The 22,304-nt window shown below is 30.0% G+C and overlaps 1 protein-coding gene across 1 annotated transcript in view; it reads left to right on the top strand.

Moving 5' to 3' along the window:
* Window positions 1–18,747, top strand: part of LOC111620310 (N-acetylglucosamine-6-phosphate deacetylase-like) — a 33,281-nt gene extending 14,534 nt beyond the window's left edge. The window contains exons 2-10 of the mRNA XM_023362224.1: window positions 2,413–2,636; window positions 2,717–2,856; window positions 9,332–9,386; window positions 14,022–14,231; window positions 16,672–16,760; window positions 16,936–17,080; window positions 17,786–17,915; window positions 17,998–18,044; window positions 18,162–18,747. Of these exons, the coding sequence (XP_023217992.1) occupies window positions 2,426–2,636; window positions 2,717–2,856; window positions 9,332–9,386; window positions 14,022–14,231; window positions 16,672–16,760; window positions 16,936–17,080; window positions 17,786–17,915; window positions 17,998–18,044; window positions 18,162–18,373 (1,239 nt within the window). The 5' untranslated portion in view covers window positions 2,413–2,425 and the 3' untranslated portion in view covers window positions 18,374–18,747. The remainder of the gene's footprint in view (window positions 1–2,412; window positions 2,637–2,716; window positions 2,857–9,331; window positions 9,387–14,021; window positions 14,232–16,671; window positions 16,761–16,935; window positions 17,081–17,785; window positions 17,916–17,997; window positions 18,045–18,161) is intronic.
* Window positions 18,748–22,304: the final 3,557 nt, after the last annotated feature.

The following is a 22,304-nucleotide window of genomic DNA, read 5'->3' as shown; positions in this document are numbered from 1 at the left end:
CAATCCCACAATTTCAAAAGAAGTTTTTATATTTATGGAAGTAGTCATATTGATTTCTTATAGTAATAACAAAACTAAAAATCAGGCAGCGCCATCTGTTATAAATGAAAACAACAAATTTGCATCAAAAAATTGACTAAACATTGCTATTCAAACAATTATTTCTAATTAAAAAAGATGTGCCAGTTATCTACCATGAAAACCTACTATATGATCAAGTAATTATGCTGCAGAGCTTCCTAAAAATAAAATCAAAATATTTTATTAAAAATTAATACAAGTAAAACCAAAATACAAAGTTTGTTTTATTAAATAGTCATAAACTACGAAGTGCACTTTTCCAAACACATGTTAAATATGCAAGAAAGCCTACTTCCCCTGTTATGATGTACAGTACAGTACATGCTGGGCAGCCTACTATCCAATATATAGGACATTGTCTTGATTTTGTTTTAACTTATTGACATGGACAGAATAGAAGCTATTGCAGTTTTTTTTATGATAGAGGTGTGATTTATATATTTCTATAAAACAAATTATATGAAAACAAGTTTTTAATCAACTAGGTATTTCAACTATCATCACGTTTAAATCAACTATGATTTAAATGTGATTTGCATAAATTACTAATAAAGTAATCAGAAATTTAGTTGTATTGATTCCCAGATATTTGTAAATACAAATTCAGAAAACTAATCAAAGTTTATATTACTTAAACTACAACACAGATGTTCAACAATTTAATTTGTTACATTACAATCTCATGATATGTCAGGAAAAAAAATCACTTTTTCTTTTGAAAACTCTGGGAAATTTTATTTCTAGTTTCACTTGTAACATGCTAAGCTTGTCAACAAGTAAGATATTTTTCAGAGAAACCACTCCATTATGTCAACCAATTTAGAATTATTACAGATAAGGAGGACACTTTCAATATAGTAGTTTATATATCCACTTTTAATAAGCATAAAAATTGCTAATGTTGTTACTCTTAGTAAATATTTTTCAAAAAAGATTATTGAAAGTGGGTGTATGTGGTATCTCACAGCAGTTAGTGTTTTAATAATGAATATAGCTAACACTTTAATTAACAGATGGCCAGACATCAGGGTGACAAAGATTTCAAAATTTGCCTAATAATTGATTTATTCCAATTAATGTCAGTTATTTGCAAACATTTTAAAATATACAGTATATATTTAAAATTTCTTTAGAATTAATCTGTTCAAAAGTAAATAATTATCAAAGAGTAAATTAGTTCATGAATTAGTCTTTTAATCCTTGGTCTCCAGAGTGGTCGGCTACCATCTTAACTGCTTGGCCATCCAGCCAACATATTTAAAGGTCTAATGTTGAATTCTTGTATATTATGAAACAGGATATGCAATAATTATTTTAAAATTTATATTTCTTAAATATATTTTTTGTTTTATTTGATACAAACAATGTCTAGAAGATATGTAAAATGATTATAAAATTATAAATATATGTATTTCCATATAATTTCAAGATCTATTTTGAGTATATTCTTATTCATGTTTGTTGAGTCATTTATGGGTATCCCTGTGGCCATCGGCCATATAATTTATAGTTTTCTATGTAATATAAGTTAGTCTTAGAAACTCTTTTGTTCTTTATCTTGATTATTTTCTAAATTTTCCCTTCTAATCCGCTTACCCTTGGGGTGGGATTACCATTTCGAAGAAAAGCACGGTGAACAATAGGAGGAAGACCCAGGGGGTCTTGCAGGAAGGAAAGGGAACTCATTCTTGTACCAGGACGAGAGAAGGCAAGGTGGTAGAAAGGATCGTCCTCGAGCAGCGTGAGAGTGCGTGAAGTGAGTGTGTTATGGAGAGTCAAGAAGGAACACGTGGTGCAAGGAAAAGAAAGGACGCTGACGACCAAAGGAGTCACGACAAAAACAAAGAGTGGTATCTCACCCCAGTATTATACGTACGTTAGGAAAGGAAACCCGGGTATTTCTGTCTTGTTCTATCTTCTCTCCTATCTAATCTTTCTTTCGATAGTTATAAGTAGGTTAAGTTCTAGTTTTAGATCTACACGCGCTTGATTGTCGGGTCACGTATAGCACGTGATATCTTTGTTGTAATAGACGGCAAGCCTGTACGAGTGTTTGTACTCGAGAAGTTGGGATCCATAAAGAACCTGCTTCGATTCTTTCTGGCGATAATAAAAGGGAACCGGATTTTATTTTATTTAATTCGTTTCTTTTGTGTCGGTCTGTTCGCGGAACCCATCGCACATCGCTACAAGAATCACAACATCCCTGTCATGAGGGTTAGATCTGTTTTGAATATAAAACTATCTCAAATGATTGAAAAAATTAATAGTTAATTAAAATATACAAATTTTATAATTTTATTTTTTAATTGCATTTTGTTTGTTTTGTAGGCTATAAAAGAAAATGCCATTTTCTTCACCATCAGAACTGGTTCAGTTCAAAAACTGTTTTATTCTTCGAGATCATCAAATCATCAGAGAAGATCTTTGGGTTAGAGATAAAAAAATCATCAATCCTGAGCCAATTTTCTTTGATGAGAAAATCATTGCAGATGTTCAGATAAACTGTAATGGTGCCATAATTGCACCTGGTTACATTGATTTGCAAATAAATGGTATTAAATTAATTTATACTTATATTTAGTACTTAATCTTTCATAAGTAAACATTCAAATTTCAAGTTATAATTTTGCAGGTGGTTTCAGTATTGATTTTTCACACAATATAGAAAACATTGAAAATGGAATTGATCAAGTTGCTAATGGAATTTTAGCATATGGCGTTACCTCATTTTGTCCTACCCTTATTACTTCCAGTCCTCAAAAATATCATAAGGTATCTAATAATTTTTATAATAAACTAATATTTTCAATTCTAGAAGTACTATGTAAAATCAACTAGATGATATTTCCAATCAAGAAGTTAATTAAAGAATTGTGTGCCAACAGTTAAATTTATATTGATCATCTCAAATTTGCACTGAATTAAGAATAGTTTATAACATACATATAAATTAAATTATGACATATAAATTTTTGCTGCTGTTGGTAATTATGAAACCAAAATAATTAACAAAACTATATTTATATAAATGGTTTAATGTTTTCACATTAATAATTTGTTTTCATGCTCACAAGTCAGTTAAATGAAATATACATAGGCTGTTTTACCAATCTCTGATAGTCCATTAAAAAAAACACAAGTGTAAATAACAAAATGAATTTATTACCAAAAGTTAGGTACAAACATGGTTACTTTTTGACATAATCACTACAAAGATTGAAGCATTTGTCATATCTGTGGAAGCTTTTCCATCCCCTCTTCATAGAATGTTGCTGCCAAGGATGTGAGTTGGGCCTTAATGTTGTTTTGAAGATCATCATTAGTCTCAAACTCCTAGCCACTTTTTCTGTTCAGGAAAGAGGTGGAAGTTGCTCAGCGCTAAATCAGGGCTATACATTTGGTGTTTAAAGATGGTGAAGACTTCCACCCAGCTTGGAACTTTTTAATGTGTGAAGACTTCAACATCAACTGGGTCCATGCTCACCAGGGCAATATCGGCAATGAATGCGCCAATGTTCTTGCCTAATCAGCAGCAAAGTCTCCCAATTGAACAGCAAACTTAATCTGAAAACCATTAAACAGCTCCTCTGGACTGATCTACTAATCATTTGGCAAAACCAATGGGGCACTAATCAAAACATCACTTACCAGTTTTTTCCGGATATCACTGCCATCTACAGCTATAACTGGTTTGTCCCCAACTTTCAATTGACACAATTCCTTACTAACCATGGCCGTTTCCATTCCTATCTCAAACGATTCGCTAATCCGGACAGCAGCAGCCACTATACCACTTGCAATACCCAAGACAGAAGTCTCCACTATCTACTTCACTGCCCAATGCTGCTGGAATTTGACAGAACACAGCTCAAACTCTTAGTCAACCAAAGGTGCGGCCACTGGCCACAAAATGATCAGGAATTTTTGAAGGACCTTGTCAATGATAAGGAAACTCATAATCAGCTTATCACCTTAATCAAAGAATATAACAACAGGACTAATGTTCCAACCGGGCCTCAACAGTCAGCTAACTGACTGGTATCCTCCAACATGTAAATATTGTAATTTTCTTATTATGTATATTTTAATCATTATTTGTATTTCATCTTAATAGTATATTATGAAAATTAACTGTATCTCAGCATTTTGATGTATCTTTACTTATTATATATGCTATATTCTCATTTTATATACTAAACACATGTACATAAACTTGTGTTCTATTTTAACAATTTTATTCTGTACTCGTATATTTACTTTTGTTTTGTATGCGTTTCACAATTTGTATGCGACTTACATTATATTCTCTGTATTCAACCTCCAGCAATGCCTAGCGGTGCTGGAAATGTGCATTTTGTGCTTTAATAAAATAACTGAACTGTGTGAAGACTTCCACCTTTCAGACTTCCACCCAGCTTGGAACTTTTTAATGTGTGAAGACTTCCTTTTTTTTCCTGAACTGAAAATGTGGCTAGGAGGACAGAGGTTTGAGACTAATGATGATCTTCAAAACAATGTCTTTAAGGCCATCTCAATTCACTGGTGGCAACATTCTATGAAGAGGAGATGGAAAAGGTCGTCCACAGATATGACAAATGTCTCAATCTTCATGGTGATTATGTCAAAAAGTAACCATGTTTGTATCTAACTTTTGGTAATAAATTCATTTTGTTATTTACACTTGGCTTTGTTTTATGGACCATCGGAGGTTGAAGAAACCACCCTCGTAAATTCCAGTTGTTATTTTTCAACAATTAAGAAATTTATAAATTTAAATATTGGAACAAAATTCAAAAATCATAATAGTACATAACTTGTAAAAGATAGAAATTACTTTCATTTCAATATTTTTAGTATATTTGAATTTTTCAGCTAAAATTTGCAAAGCAGTAAAATATAAGAATCTATCAACATTCATAGTACACTAATAATGAAATGGAATGTTCTTTCATACAATTACATCTACCTCAAAAAGTTTAAAATTATTTAAACTGAAATGTTTACAAGACATCATTACATACATATATAGTATATACACTCTATTATAATATATATATTATAATATATAATGTTACCATAAAACAATTTATTAGAACACCTGTTAGAAAGTTACATCAGAGATACTATCTCAAGCCTTATTTTGTCTGTATCAGAATTTGAATGCCATTTTGTTGTTTTTAAATTTTTTAATGGCATTTTATTTTTTTACATATATTATCATAGAAATTGTCATTAAATGATAGTCAAGAAATTATTACATAGGTATTACAGGAGGAAATAATTAGTAGGATTAAAAGTAATTCATAATAACAAATTAAAAGTTAATATAGATCTAAATCATACTTAAGTTAAATGGTTCAAGTGTACATTTGAACAAAAATTGAGTATGAAGCACATGATCAATCTATTAAAGACTAATATATAACAAAATTTTGCATTCTAAAAATTTACACAAATTACTCTTTGAATGTTGCTGTGATAAATGCAACATATATTCTGTTATCAATAGTTTGTCATTTTGTTAGTTTTAGTACTCAATTGTTTCTTATTCTCTCTGTTTAGATCTTATAACTAAACAGAAATTGCTATGGCAAACTTACCATACAAGAACACAGTTGATTGGTTATGTAGACCAGCGCTGTCCAACTGGCGGCCCGCGGGCCGTATACGGCCCGTTAAATAATTTTTACGGCCCGCGAGTACATTTTACTATGAATAAATTTATATTACTAAATTATTATTATTAATAAAATTATTTTACTACCGTGTTTTCCCGAAAATAAGACAGTGTCTTATATTAATTTTTGCTCTGAAAAATGCGCTAGGTCTTATTTTCAGGGAATGTCTTATTTTTCTAGGAAGAAGAATTCACATTTGTTATTGAACAAAAAAATTCCCAAGTCGAACTTAACTTAGACGAGAGTTACGTATATCCGGTGTGTCGAACTGTCGCCTTTTTATAGCGTCAACATCGGACTCGCTGACCAATTAGTGCTTACTGAACCGTAGCACTATGCAAATGTCATGTGGTTTATCAATCTTCTTGGCCCCCGAAATGTTTGGTGAATAAAAAATGGCCCGCGGGCTATGATAAGTTGGACAGCGCTGATGTAGACTTTATAAAAAGGAAATGCATTTTGTGTTATTCACCTCTCTTCAGTTCTTATTATATATCTGATGAAACAACAGAATAAATTATGATAATAAAATTTTTTTTAATTTCCTTTTTATACAATAAAGTCTACATAACCAATCAGCTGTGTTCCTGTATAAGTTATCCGTAACAATTTCGTGCTTGCTTCTAAAGACCATAGTTAGTTTTGTTTAATAGTTTGTCAGCATAAATTATAATTCATTTATTTATAAAATGAATTTGTTTTATTATGTTAATTTACAAAATATTATAAAAATATTATCTCAATCATTTTTATATTTTCACAAATACTGTATGTAAAATAAAATTATGGTCAAAATTTAAGATTTTTAAAAATGCTTTAAAGTATGTTGTTGTTAATAATATGAAAAAAACAAATACAAAATATATTTAAATATATAAATGATATAACAAATGCTTATAAAAATTTTGAGAAAAAAAATATTTTATAACAAATTAAATAATTTTATCACATTATTTCATACATCAATCCACAAATTGAATAACTTAAAAGTTGATGCTTTAATGAAGGAAGTAAACATAAAAAGACATATAACATTAACAAAAAGGATATTCATCTGAGCTCTTAAGTTATTCAAATGCACCATCAAAGGTATTTACAATGAACTTATCATAAGTACAAGTATCCCTCATATAACACCGTAGTTATGTTCCAGAAAAGTGCCATATTATGCAAATCCTTGATATATGAAATAAAGGACGAGTACAAAACATGGGGTTAAGTTCCAAAAGTTAACAAAACTATACTATTATATTTTGTTACTAAGAGAAATATGCTTAGTAAAGCAATCAATAATTTATTTCCAATCAATAATTAACTAACAATAACAATTAAATGTAATGTATTATGCATTAACATTAATTTTAGTTAAAGAAGGAATTTTCTTTTTACAAAATATCATCATCTGAGCTCTTTTGTTGATCTTAATCAGAAATATTAGCAACATCTTAATTTTTTTTTTATTTTTACCATAAGTTTTTTATGTATGATAAAAGTATGTTATAATAAAAATTTGTTCTAGTGGGTCACATTTGTTCAATCATGGACCGAGCAATTTTTTCCAGAATTTGTGTGAATATTGAATTGTTTTAGTTGGAAACAGCTCGAGAACCAATATACTACTGTATTTCTTTTGTCATTTTTATGAATGATTTTCCTTCAGTTAAGAAAGTTTAATAATAGTTACCTAAAAATGTTTAAATTCACTTTTTACTAAATATGAAGATTGATCTATAAAAACAAAACATGGTGACAGCCTTAAAGGCTAAAATCTGAAACAACAACAATGACACCTGGTTGATAAGAAAGCTAGGACGTGGAAGGAAAAAAATGAACTATCAGTTTTCATTATACCTGATAAACAACACAAAACAAATTGAAAATTTCAATATTCTAAAATTTGAGACAACATGCATGAAAAAAATGTCAACCTTAACTTGTCATCCTTAACTTGTGAAATTTTGTACAATTGATTTTCCAAATTTTTAAACCATGTTAGAGCAAAACCGGAAACCAGGTTGTATAGGGGAATATTCCCAATTTTCGAACTGTGTTAGAACAAAATTGTGTTGCATGAGGGATACCTGTATTTGTTGTATATCATACTTTATTGACCTTAAAAACATAATAACCATTTATATGCACTTTTGCTTCCAAGGAAATCATGTTTGAATGAACTTATTTTACCAGATATAAACTAATATACAATCCCATCAAGATTTTGTAATTTAACAATACTACAGTTTTAAAATACTATTTATTAAATGAAATGCTATCATATGGAATAAAATGTTTTTCCTGTCTTAATGTTCAAATTTCACACTTTTAAATTGTACTTTAATTTGAATCATTCCAGCTACATTAGTCTCATGTACTCACTCATTCAAATGAAATGTTTGAGTAGAAAACAATTTACAGAAAAACAAATTGGTATAGTTCTCAAATTATATCATTTTATTTTTCTTTAAGAAATCTGTTTTACTCAAACATTTTATCTTACTGTAAGAAATTTTAGGGTGTTGAATGTTACTCAAAAAATTGGGAATATCAAAAAACAATTTTAATATGCTAAATCAGTGTTTTTCAACCTGTGGGTCGCGACCCCCAGGTGGGTCGCAAAGCCATACACGGGGGGGTCGCGGGTAAAATAAAAAGACAAGTGTTTGTAGGTCCTACACTACAATAAAAAAACTACAATTTCAGTGAGAAGGCTGTACCTGTTTATTTTACAGTTGAATTAGTTTTTTGATCGATATTTAAATCTCAACAAAAAGAAAATTAGATACGTAGTTTTTAAAATCACTGACATAGTTTTAATATGACCGTGGGGGTTGTCAAAATTTTTTTAACTTGTAAGGGGTCGTGTATTCAAGAAGGTTGAAAAACACTGAGCTAAATGATGATAAAATTTCAGTTTTTCAATGTCCTATAGAACAATAATATCCAAGTGATTTAAGGATTAACTGCCTATTTTTAACACTATGTATTATTAGTAGTATTTTGTTCTACAGTATAAAATTGCATTTTATTTTTCTTATCATTAATTATTCTTTCTTTCTGATTCATGATGATGTTTTTTTTATAATTTATAGTTCATTGTTTAATCAAATATATATATATAATTAATATTATTTATATAAAGAATTAATACACATATATTGAGTATTGCAAAGTGACATAAAACACTACGCTTGGGTTACCAAAAGCAGTCAGGAAGAACTTTTAGTAACTAATAAATTGTAACTAAGTAGTAAATTTAACTCCCATTTTATTTATTTATTTTAATTTACAATGGCTCTGCTGTAATGACTGCTGCTCCCATAATAACAATAAAATAACAAACTCCAATTAAAAGAAAACATGAAGAGCAAAACCGGATATACAGTGCACAATAAATTTTATTTGTATCTTTCTGGACATACTATATAAAATTGTAAAGTTTATAGTTAATTATTTGTATTTTTATTTTAGAAAATTATTATTACATACTATCTTTTTCATATTTTACTTATAATCAAGTATTTCTAATTTACAATATATTGAATTGAATTCAATGTTTTAATCAAATTTAGATTATTCCAAAAATACGAAAGAGAGATGGTACAAGTCTAGGAGCTGGAATTTTGGGTAAGTTTTATTTTAATCAATTGAATTCTTTATATTTAGATATAGTATGAAAATCACTATGTAGTGAATTTTATAAAGTACAATCAAGTCATTTTCTATGTAGAAATTTCACTACAAAAAAATACTCCCTTAACGTTAAGGACTTATTCCGAGATAACTCGGGCAAGTTACATAGCGTTACATAAAACTCGGGCATTTGGGCCCGGAAAAAAAATTATTTTTCAATTTTTGGATGTTTTTTAGGTCTCCAAATATTTTAAAAATTTTTTACCTGCGCGAAAAAATTTTATCGCAATTTTAATCAACCTTTAATGACGCGCGATTAACGCTTAATTGTTTTTTAATGTGATTTTTTTTATCAAATTTAATTCATCATTCTAAAGTTGTAGTGCATGGATTTAACTTCGGTAAAGTTATTTAAAGCTAGTTTCTGATGTCAAAAACAACCTCCAATAGTTTTTTAATTAATATATTTTATTATATATAAGTTTAATTAAATCGGGGGTCGGAAATCGCAATAAAAATTTTAATTTTTTAAAATATTTAAAAATATACCGCCAGCTAGTATTCACCCTACTTTAAACTCTTGTCCTCCCGAGACGTCTATGAGAATGTCCCAGGAAATCCGACACCAGATGTTCTCAAGGTCATCCAGCTGTAAACACAATAACTCATCAATGTCAAATTTCGCAGAAAGGCGAGACAATGGAAAATAAAGTTTGAAGCTTTTTCTTCAAAATTAATGCGTTTCTTTCGTTTTTTTTCAGTTTTAAATATTTTTTATGTTTAATTACATTAATATCAAAAATTGGAAAGTCGCAAAGGAGTTAATATATTGGATCCTACTTTGAGACTACTCACTTTATAAACTTTGCTTATTATCAGTCATAAAAGACTGAGCCCACCAGTGGCCGAGTGGTCTTCGTACCCTAAACACTGGGAGTTCGGTCGTGGGTTCGCGCCGCGATCGGACAGGCTGGCTGCTTGGAGTTTTCCGGGTTTTCTCCTTGCCAATAACGACTAAATAGGAGGCCAGTTCCCCATAAAAGTCCTCCCGGAAGGCATTAGTTCCCCTCGCGTAACATCGCGCCCCAGAGAAGGCAACGGGAAACCACTCTGGGTAGTAACTTTCCCTAGTATACACCTTGGCGGATTACAAACCTACGCCAGGTGTCGCCGACGTCAGGAATCTGATATGGCACCGAGAAGAGAGAAGAAAAGACTGAATAATTTTTCTGTTATAATTATGAAGTGCTATAGTTATGTTTGGTTTTTCTCCAATTAGCTTTGTTTTCTAGTTCTGAAGCACAACAAGTTTTTTCTTCAGTTTATGTAATTGTTTAAAACACAAAATAGTTCATTCTACTCAAATAATGTTAGTTATTACAAACAAACACAGTCTACAGATACTTTTAGCCACATAAACAAAACAAAAATTTTTTAGAACTAGTATGGAGACCTCCAGAAGTTTTCACACAAAAGAACATTTTTCAAAATCCAGTTCTAACAAACTTCTTTAGCTATTTCTTTACTTGTTTAGTTGAATGCATAATAAAACTATATTTAAAAAAAAGAAATGCAAAGTTTATTATTGTTACTGTAAACATTCCAAAAAAGTTACCCCTTTATTCAAAAGATTTGTTTTTATCAGATTTTAACAACTGTATTTAAGCAATGTATAATTTTGTTGACCATTTTAATATACAGTAGTCACCACTGAACTTAGACCAGGCCACAGTTAACATGCCATCCAATAGATAGGTTTAAAAAACAGCAGCTTTGATTCATTGCATGAATGTTTTACATAATTTAAAACAAATATACAGTAATTAATCTTTATTTTTGCTAAACATCAACTTGATATCCTGAAAGTTTAACAAAATTGAGCCGGTCAAACTTGAGTCACAGACATCAAAAAACATAGACTACTGTGTCACCCACTTTAATAAACATAGACCACTGCATGTTTAATATTTTGTTGCATCATTTTTGCAACCAAAACGTGTTCCATACATTTCGGCATGCTGTTGACTAGGTGTTCACATTCATCTGCCGTTATGGAATTCCAGATAGTTAAGATCTTCAAATTTTAGTTCTTCAAATGTCTGAGGGTGTGTTTTCTTGCAGATGTCTCTTCATAATGTTCAATACATTCTCAATTGGTGAAAGATCTGGGCTGTTGGATGGCCAAGGAAGAACTTCTATGTTCTTTTCTGCAAGCCATTGTTTTATCTTTCTGCTTGTATGACATGTGGCCTCATCCAAAATGCAGGTTCTATTTGGATATAGCTTTGCTATGTACAGAAGTAAACATTGTTGTAGAATGTTAATGTATTGCTCTGAAGCAAGTGTTCCATCAACAAATGTCAACTGACTCACTGGTGCTCATACACTCCAAAACCATGATGCTGACAGGAAAGTTCACTGAGCAGTTTAACAACAATGGCTCATTAGCTTGATTGGCAGCTAATGACACAGATTGAATAACACTTTGCTTTTGTCTGTTTTTGATAATTCAGATTTTGATTTATCAGACCACAGAATTTTATGCTATTGTTGTTGAGACCAGATTGTTGTAATTTTGTACAATGAAACTTTTTTGTTTCATTGTACAAAATTATTTATCGTAAGTGAAGTTAATAAGTGATAGGTTATGGTGCAGAAAAATCAACTTTTCCTCATTTTTGGGAAGAAGTCTGTTCCTCTTTTCTTCGTATACGTTTCCTGCTTCACTAAAAAGCCTTTCTGAATACACACTGCTTGCAGGAGCTGATAAGTACTTAGCAGCCAGTTTGACTAAACATTGGGAAAATTTAGATTTATGTGTAGCCCACCAGGCAAATGGATCGTCGTTTCTCTTTAAAGTTTTCATGCTCAAGTACTTATCAAGGTCATCCATCTGCTATGGTGTTCTTTGAAGTTGACTTGTTTGATTATGTTATCAAATCAATTTCATATTTATTTTCACATTTTCATGGTCCTTCTCTGTTCTTTTTCCGTTATTTACACTTGTAAGTCATTTCATTGTTATCCACATTTGATATCATCCCTTATCACATACAGTCGACCCCCCTATAACGTACGTTCCTATAACGACAATTCCTATAACGTAGCGAAAAAATTGTAGAAACTTTCGTATAACGTACCTCCTATAACGTCGTTTCGCGAGAAGATTGATAGAGTCTGGACCAATAGTGGATGAGCAGCCGAACTACTTACCTCCGACCCTGCGCCACGCTACAGAGCGGCTAAATTGAGTTTGCTATTGTCTGTTTAGTATTATATATAAATTAGGTATAAATTAGGTACTGTACATATAATTATATATTAATTATATATAAATTAGGTACTGTATATATAATTATATATTAACTTAATTTATTGTAACTTTATTATAATTATATATATGCTTTCTGCCGCCTGGCAACACGCTACGGAGATTTTAGGCTAGTAAGTTGAGTTTATTATCGTCTGCACAGTATGTAAATTAGGTACCGTAAGTCTAATACAGCACTAATTTTATACATTTCTTGTGAAAGAAACACTTCTTATTCAACGTCCATAAAAATTATTTATATTAATGATGTCTCCAAAGGTCAAGTTATTTTTCTGCGAAAAATTCGTTATCAGAAATTGCGGCCGTCGTTTCGTGTGCTGTTCCGCGATGAAAACCAGCTTTAAGCAACGGCGTAGTCGAACGGTACACACTCGGTAAGTAATCCTATAATTTTTTGTTTATAGCATAGTTTATACGGATTATTCCCAAAAAATTATACGTGTTTTGGAAATGTTGAGTGGAATTAGTCTAGAATCGGTTAATTTTATAGAAGAAAACCTTTCGAACAGCCTTAGTCCGTAAAGTTCCCACCTATCGGGCTGCGATTGGCTCATGTATTTAATCGTTCCTACAACGTAATTTTCGGTTAGCGTGGAACGTATCTAAGCGTTATAGGGGGGGTCTACTGTACTGCCATGACACTCATGTCTGTTTGCTACAACTGTCAAGAATTAACACGATTGGCGAAGTGTTGTGACAGCAGACCAATAGAGAGCAGGGTGCGCGACCCTTGCCATAATGCGGTTTGCGCATTGCCCTTGCCAATTTTTGTACATGCATTAATCAAGCCAAATAGTTTGGCTGAATATTAGGCTATTTGGCCATGCTCCTGGCCGAATATTCAGTATTTGGCCTGAGGCCAAATATACTATTTGTTGCGTCATTAATAAATGCCTTAAAAAAAAATTCTTCAGCTTTTGTAGTAGTATTGGTATTATGAGACCAAAAATAAAAGCATTGGGTACTTATGTTTAGAAGTATTCTTAATTACACTTTCTAACAATTTCTATGGAAATTGAAAGTTGGGGAAAAAATTGTTTTTTATCTTTTAGTGTATTTATGTGAATAAAAAGCATTCTTTTTAAATTTTTTTTTATTTTTTATTTCCTACTAATTACTTTATGTATGGAACACTAAATTATTGAAATTCTTCTTTATTTATATTTAATTGGAAAGTGGATGAAAACTTAGATAAAATAGCTAAGTTGTTGTTGTTATTATATGTATATATCTAGTAAATATGATGACACACTATGCAATATAGTAAAAAGAAAAAACTAATAATGAATATTTTCTAGGTATTCATGTGGAAGGGCCTTTCATTAGCAGAGAGAAGAAAGGTGCTCATCCAGTTCAGTACATCAGATCATTTGAATCAGGATTCCAAGAAGTAATTGATGTATACGGGCAATTGGATGATATCTGTATGGTTACTATAGCACCAGAATTAGATCCAGATGGACAAATAATTAAAGAATTTAATGAAAGAGGAATTTCAGTATCAATTGGTAATTTAACCCTTTATAGCCCGAATTTTCATTTTTTGATAAAAAATTTTTTTTCTTATTATATAATCAGAAGAGATGTTTGTTCACAGATAAATAAATAAAAAAAAATTAAAATGTAAATTAAAAATTTTTTAATTATGGGACTTAGTCAGGCTTTTAGAGCACATTTGGACTTAACAAGTTTTTTCTTGTTTAATATTTCGAAAATAAAATAACTTTGTTTTATATATACTTTTTTATATAAACTTTATATAAAGTTTATATAAATTTTATATAAACTTTGTTTTATATAAACTATTTTAACTTTTACAGTATAATAAGGTCAAAATATGAAAAAAAATTAAAATGCATGACAAAACTAAAATAAAATTTATTGGTTTAATAATTTATGATTAGTAAAGATGTAAAAAGCTATTTTTTTCCCATTTACACACAAGAAAACTTTACGTAATGTGCATTTTGTATATGGCTTTGATGTGTATCAATATCAAATGAAATTTTTTTTTATATAAAATTATCTATTTATATATATATAAGTCTTATATGTATATTAACTATAAAAATGTTAAACAAATTCATAAATTTATAAAGCACAATGTAGAAAATACAAATTTCTAACATTTACAAAAAAGATTCCCTCAGGCCTGACGGGACTTATAAGTCCCAAACATATTTTGACTTCATACAGCTTGCAAACCATTAATTCTACAAACATAATACATTAAAATCAAACTACACATATCTAGAATACATATTAAAAAATACAAAGACATTTAACTTGAAAACATTAAGTAGAATTTGGCAACAAAGAAAGCTACTACCATATAGTATCAGCTACTACCATTCAGACAACACACAATGTGAAACTTTTTTCAACAAAACTAAAACAGGAACAGTTTGAAAGTTACTACCCTATAGAAGAAAAAAAGAACACTTTATACAATGATAAAATGTAAGTCCCAGAAAGCTATAATGCATACACTATGAAATAAAAAATATCAAAGATAGTGGGACTAGAAAGTCCCGTCAGGCCATAAAGGGTTAATAAACAAACAGAAAATAATGATGTCTTTATAATCATTCAATCACAATAAATAGATTAAAATAAAAATATAGAGTAAAAGTTTCCATAAAAAATTTTCAAATCATCCTAGTTAATAATTGGTTGGTTGTAAAATAACAGAATGAGTTTTCATTTGAATAAATTAAGTTTAAACCATGGTTTGAAAAATATTTTTTGTAATAAGAAGTATAGATTTGTATATTTGAGTCTATTTCTTGTTGTTATGATTACAATGTTCTGTACATGAACAGATCTATCATATTTTTTTTTAACGCATTCCAACAAGCTAGGATCAACAAGCATCCTAGCTTGTTGATCCTAGCTATATATATGTTTACTTTTCAACTATTTAAGTGTTATAGGGAATATACTATGATTTTTATGTGATGATAAAAGAAAACTAGTTATTTTAAAGATGAAATTGCATATTTTGTGTAATGACTAATTGGCCCTGGAATTCAGTCTTATTCCCACTGAAAATTTAACAATACTGAATAAAACATGAAATGTTATTTCATAAAACTAACCAATCGGTACATATACTCAAAATAGAAACACTAACAAAATTATGATCTAGTTATTCATTTTTACTATTTTAAAAAAAAATAGTTTTTAAAACATTTTTTATTGTTATTAATCATTATCATCTCATTTCAGAAAGCATTTATTTCTCAAAAATGATTTTCTTTTTATATTTCATTTAATGACTATATTATATAAAAATATATATATTTTTAAACTTATTTATTGTGTTTTTAAAAATAGTTTAATCATCTACATCAAATCAGGTAAAAGAAATATGGCCACAAACATTTTCTGTATTTTTACATATCATATTCAGTGCACTAGTCAAGAGAAATGCTAGCTTTTTGATATTCTGACTACGTTAAATAAAATTCATTTAAAAGTAATTTCAAATTCTATGAAACTTTGAATTTCTTAACTTTTGTTTAAGTTGGTATCAAGATTTTTATTGTTATAACTATTCTTTTGCTATCTTCATAAGAGTCTTTCAAGCTATTACAATAAATTTTGATTCATTTTAATTGAGGATAAATGCTATTTAAATTTTTAAAACATTCAGTAGTAATTCATTCTTTGTTTGAATTGTTACATTTACATAACTTATGATGGCTTCAAAGACAAAAATAATTTTGTTGCCTTAATCCAGCAATTTGTCTTTGCTATATTTTTCAAACTTGAAAGCAAGGTATATTAAAATGTTTAAGGTTATTTGTATTAGTACTTAGATGATGGCAGATCTATGTTAAATTTTTCAATATTTTATCGTCATTTCATAACATCATAATTTTGCCAAATATTAATTTCAATATAAAAGTATTTATTTGAATACATATTGTTAAATTGTATTTACAGGTCATTCTGTGGCAAGTTTGAAAGAAGGAGAAAATGCATTCAGAGCAGGAGCCTCTTTTATTACTCATTTATTCAATGCTATGTTACCTGTAAGTAATTCATCTATTAAAAAAAAAAAACATGCAAAAGGACTAATGAAACTTTATGTAGTCAGAAAAAAAATATAGTTTTATTATGTAATTATTATTAGTAATTAATTTAGTAAAATAGAAAACATATTTAAGATTCTTATTATACTAATTAAAAGTAAAATTTCTATTTCAGTTTCACCATAGAGATCCAGGCTTGGTTGGCTTGCTTACTTCCAAAAAACTCCCTCCTGGAAAACAGGTATTCTACGGAATCATTGCAGATGGAATACATACTCATCCAGCCACATTAAGAATTGCCTATAAAACTCATCCTGAAGGTTTTTATATTTCTGTAGTATTTAAAAATTTCCTACTAAAGTCTGTGTGTAGTGTTTTCATATTTTACTTAAATGCCTTAGATCATGTTTACAATTAATTACAGTATGATATGTAATGCATTAGATAATAAGAATTAATTCCATAATATTCTTTAGGAATCTAAATGGCCAGATACATAATTTTTTAGAAAATTCTCAACAGATCATTAAGTCTTGATGTTAAAAGAATGTTTGTTTTAAACCCAATTTATTTCCTTTTTTTGAAATATCTCTACTCTGTTTTAAAGGAAGTTACAACTAATTAACAAAAGTGAATTTATTCTGTATTGGAATGCATGGAAGAAAAATTCTATTTCTAAATTATGCTGTATGAATCTTCAATATAATAAACAGCGATGCTTAAGAAAATTAAAGAAATTTCCAATACTGGAAAGCATTTGGATCATTTCTAATCTGTTCTATTTCTAGTGGCACCTTATGAAATCTTCAATTCAATTCAGTTATTAATTTAAATAAAACTGTTTACCTTATCCAAAAGATTGTTGTCTTAATCTTTCTAAAACTCCTGTCAATTTCCTCTGACAATGCTTGCAAGTCTATATTTCTCCTCTTAGTATTTATGTAAAAGATAAAATTAAAACATTGCACGAAACAATAGGTAAGAACTATATTAAAAAAATAATTTTTACTAATAATCATTTATAGGATTAGTTCTGGTGACAGATGCCATGTCAGCAATGGGTCTCGAGGCAGGAACTCATTACATTGGCGATCAAAAAGTTGACATCAGAGACAATTGTGCTGTTATTGCTGGTACTAATACATTGGCAGGAAGGTAAAAATATTCATGGCAATAAAATTACAGTAATTATTGGAGAAAAATTTGTTAAAGGATTTTTTTTCATTTTTTCTTTCAGTATTAGTACCATGGATAACTGTGTGAGATATTTGAAAGAGGCAACAGGTATTTTTTTTTTTTCACTTCTAGTGAGAGTCAGGATGTAACACTTCTTTAAATTAGAACAATAACAGTTCCAAGTGATTATTTGGTCACAATAACTAATCTGTTTTTTTCTCGTAGGATGTTCGACTGTCGAAGCTTTAGAATCTGCTAGTCTGCATCCGGCCCAAGTTCTTGGGATTACAAAGTCCAAAGGCACCCTAGATTTTGGTAGCGATGCCGATTTTATATTGTTAGACAATGATTTAAAAGTCGTCTGTACTTACATAGCTGGAGAATGCGTGTGGGAAAGTGAAAAGTCCAGATGTGCGGTGAAGAGAATAATTCCATGATTTGACATTGCATCTAATACAGAGTTTTATAGTAAAGATTTTGGGGCATGTTCAGTTTTTTTTTAATTGATTAAAAACAAATTTTGTATAAAAATCAGAGTTTAATGTAAAAATAAATGGCTTATATTTAATGGAGATGTTAGCCTTAAAGCGATGGGACCATAAATATCTAAATATTACATGGAAACATACAGGATATGTGATGATTGAATGTAAATAAGTTATCGTAAGAACGTAGAATGTATATGTATTGTATTATTATCTCCTTTGGTCTTTGATTTTATGTATATAAGTTAGTGCAATTGGGAAATATGCACTGTGGAATAGTAAAATAAGTACAATATTTATGTATTAAACTGCATTGAACCACACAATTTAGTGTCTTCTTTTAGATAGTATATGCAGGAATAAGGAATATTTTTTGAAGTGAATCCTAATTGTTATCAGGAAAAATAATTTTCCACTAAATACAATAAGCAATCAAAAAACTGGACTAATTGACTATTGGAATTTCAAATGTGTGTAAATTAACATTTTAAATACTGTAAACTCCAAATTACAGCATAAGTTCAGGCAAGAATTTTGCAAGGAATGTAGGAATACTTATAAAAATTCAATATATAATTTACAGAATCACTAATTTAGTAAGAATTTGAAAATTCTTATGTTTTTTAAACATTCAGAGTTTCCATTGAAAGGGTAAATATGCAATGGTCAAATCCAAGTTTTTGATGCTTTACTGCATAACTTTAAATAAAATTGTCATCCGTGCAGAAAATTTTGGCATATTGAATGTTAACTTTGAATAATATGCAGCATATTTCAACATTAACTTTAGTATTTGAAAATTTTAAATTACAGCATCAGTGCAGTGCTCAAACTGGAGGACCACAAGACTTAAATGTTTTATGCAAACAGTTTAGAGCAGCGGTCCCCAACCTTTTTATCGCCGCGGACCGGTCAAAGTTTGATAATTTTACCGCGGCCCACTGAGGGGGGATGTTGATCGTTTATATTTTAGATTGACTTAATTTAATAATTTTAATTTAATTGTATTTAAACATGCCTTCAAAATAAAATACAGTTACACCAAAAAATGAATATAATGTGATTTAACATTTTAATTCACTAGAACGCTAAATCAATGAGAACCCTGAGCTTGTTTCATTGCAAGGAGACGGTTCCCTCTAGGGGTAATAGGAGACAATGACACCCGAAGTGTGTTTCTTACGTCCAGTTTATTCTGTTGTTTCGTCGTCCATTAAAAGTCGCACAAACCCGAGGAAATACACCATAGTAAATAAAATGGAAATAATTTAATGTTCCTTGGGCGGCCCGGTACCGGTCCGCGGCCCGGGGGTTGGGGACCACTGGTTTAGAGGACCATTCAACAATTGGGTTTTTTCCTTCAAATTTATAACATTTTAAGCAATATTAATAAACTTTGAATGCCAATGAAAATAAACAATATAGCAAAAGATTCTCTTAATATAGTAGCTATTGACAACAAATAATATGATTCATATAACTGCACTCATACACATTTTAAGACAAACTTGTTACTTTTACTAAAACTAATTCTAATATTTTAATATATAATTGAATTACAGGGTGTCCCTAAAGTCTGGACACACAAGCAAAAATACATTTTCAAGAAATGAAATTTATTAACATTTTATTCAATTGGAATATTATTGGAATGTCCTCAAGATGATTTCCATCATTTGTGATGCAAAGGTTGATGTGCTTTGCAAAATTCACGTGAACTCAATGTAATAAATCCACATCACCATCAATTTTAGCACATTCAATCAAGCATGTTACATTTGTGATTTTCATTGAGTACACCTTTCTCTGGGATATGATAAAGAAGTCAAGGGGGCTAAGGTCAGATGAACGAAGAGACTACTCCACATGACCACATCGTCCAGTCCAGTTAGAGAAATTGTCATTCATCCAATCTCTCAACTTCTTTTTCTGGGTGTACTCAATAAAAATCACAGATGTCACAAAAAAATCACATTTGATTGAATGCAAAAGAGTGAATAAGGTAAAATTGATGGTAATGTGGATTTATTACATTGAGTTCACATGAATTTTGCAAAGCGCATCAACCTTTGCATCACAAATGATGACATTATTTAATATTCCAATTGAATAAAATGTTAATAAATTTCATATAGGCAAAAATACATATTTTCAAGAAGTGTCCAGACTTTAGGGACACCCTGTAGAATGTATAAAATTTTAATTTAGTGAGCTTTTTTTTTTTTTTTTAAAAGTTGGCAGTTAATGAGGCACTCTTCCCGCTCAAAGAGCACTAAGAGAGTTACAAGAGTGTATATTTGGTTTAAAGAATGACTCACCAGTGTATAGGGAGGTTACCCATTCAGTAGTCTGTGGGACAACAGCATGTAATATACCAGGGGTGGCCAAGCTCCTTGATAGTCCGAGCCATTTTTCAAAATTTGAAATTTTTCGCAAGCCGCAATTAAATACGTATTAAAAAGGTATGCAAAAATTTCAGATTACAAATTATATCCGTAGCAAGAGTGATACAAATTGTTTTCTCCAGAGCACAATGTCTTTCATATTTGTTGTTAGTAATTTAAAGGACATTTTGAAACACATACGGAGTGATAGTAATTTTTTAAAAAATAATAACACAAAAATGAAAAGGAAACTCGGATACATCTATCGAGAGCCACAAATAATCCTTCAAAGAGCCGCAGGTTGGCCACCCCTGTAATATACCAAGAAGGGATAGAGAAGAAGTATCAGTAAGCCTCTGAGCATTCCATGTACAGTACATATAGCTTATTACACTAAACAAAATAAAAATAGAGGGCTAAAGCTGAACTTATACACAAGGATAATTACTAAACCAAGACTTAGTAACATATAGTTGTAGACACCATCACCCAAACGTAATATACATATTAAGACAAGAAACACTAAAGAAAACACAAAACAGTACAACAATTGTTTTTTTTTGCTGTTATTATTTTTATTTATTTATTTATATATTTATTTTTTTTTAATTAAAAACTTATACATGTATATATAAGTAACAAACAAATATAAAATATAATAAATTATAAATAGATGAAAGCAGTAGTGGTTAGGTGCAGGTCTACAGAACAGAGTGCATTAAATTATACAAAGTACAGTAAGGATAGGAGAAAGATTATCTAGTTTGGTCCATATTTATTGAAGCTTTCTATGATGCAAAGTTTGAAGATCTTAAGATCATCTTCATTCTGTGTGAGTTCACTTAGTGCCACAGGCCAGGTAATCAATTTGTTTGTGAAGTGTGTAATGAGTTGCTTCTGCCAAGGGTCAAAAAGAGCACAATCATATATTATGTGTTCTACAGTGTCAGGTACATTATCTCACAGTTACAGTTCTGTTGATTTATAATTTTGAATCTAGTTAGATAATTATTAAATTTGCCATGTTCTGTAAGTATTTGTGTTTGCTGAAAATCATGGGTTATAATTTTGCAGTTGTGTGTACTTTCTAATTTCGGGAAGAACTTGTGTGTAATCTGTCCTTTATTATCTTCATGCCAACAAATTTGCCATGTCCTGATTGACCAATGCTGGAGATGTAAATGAGCAAATGCCACAGGTATGTCACTATTTAATTGTGTCATTTAGATAAGTGGTTGTGGCAAGTAAATCGGCAAGCTCATTGCTACCACAACCTGAATGGCTTTTTATCCAAGAGATTTGTGTGTTGTGTTTTTGTGTAACTTGCTTTGAAGAGTAGGCAAGTGTTGTAGTATAGTTTACTGCTAATTTTAGGTGTGCTCAAGGTTTTTGATATGTTTGAGTCTGTACATATGAGTGTGTTGTTATATTTATACAGTCGACCCCCCCTATAAAACTGTTGATAATTCCATTTTATATGAATTCCATGTTGTACCAGT

Source organism: Centruroides sculpturatus, unplaced genomic scaffold, assembly GCF_000671375.1.
Source record: "Centruroides sculpturatus isolate CEXI.00-Female unplaced genomic scaffold, Cexi_2.0 scaffold4, whole genome shotgun sequence".
Lineage (NCBI taxonomy): Eukaryota > Metazoa > Arthropoda > Arachnida > Scorpiones > Buthidae > Centruroides > Centruroides sculpturatus.
This window is presented reverse-complemented; position numbering and strand designations above follow the sequence as displayed.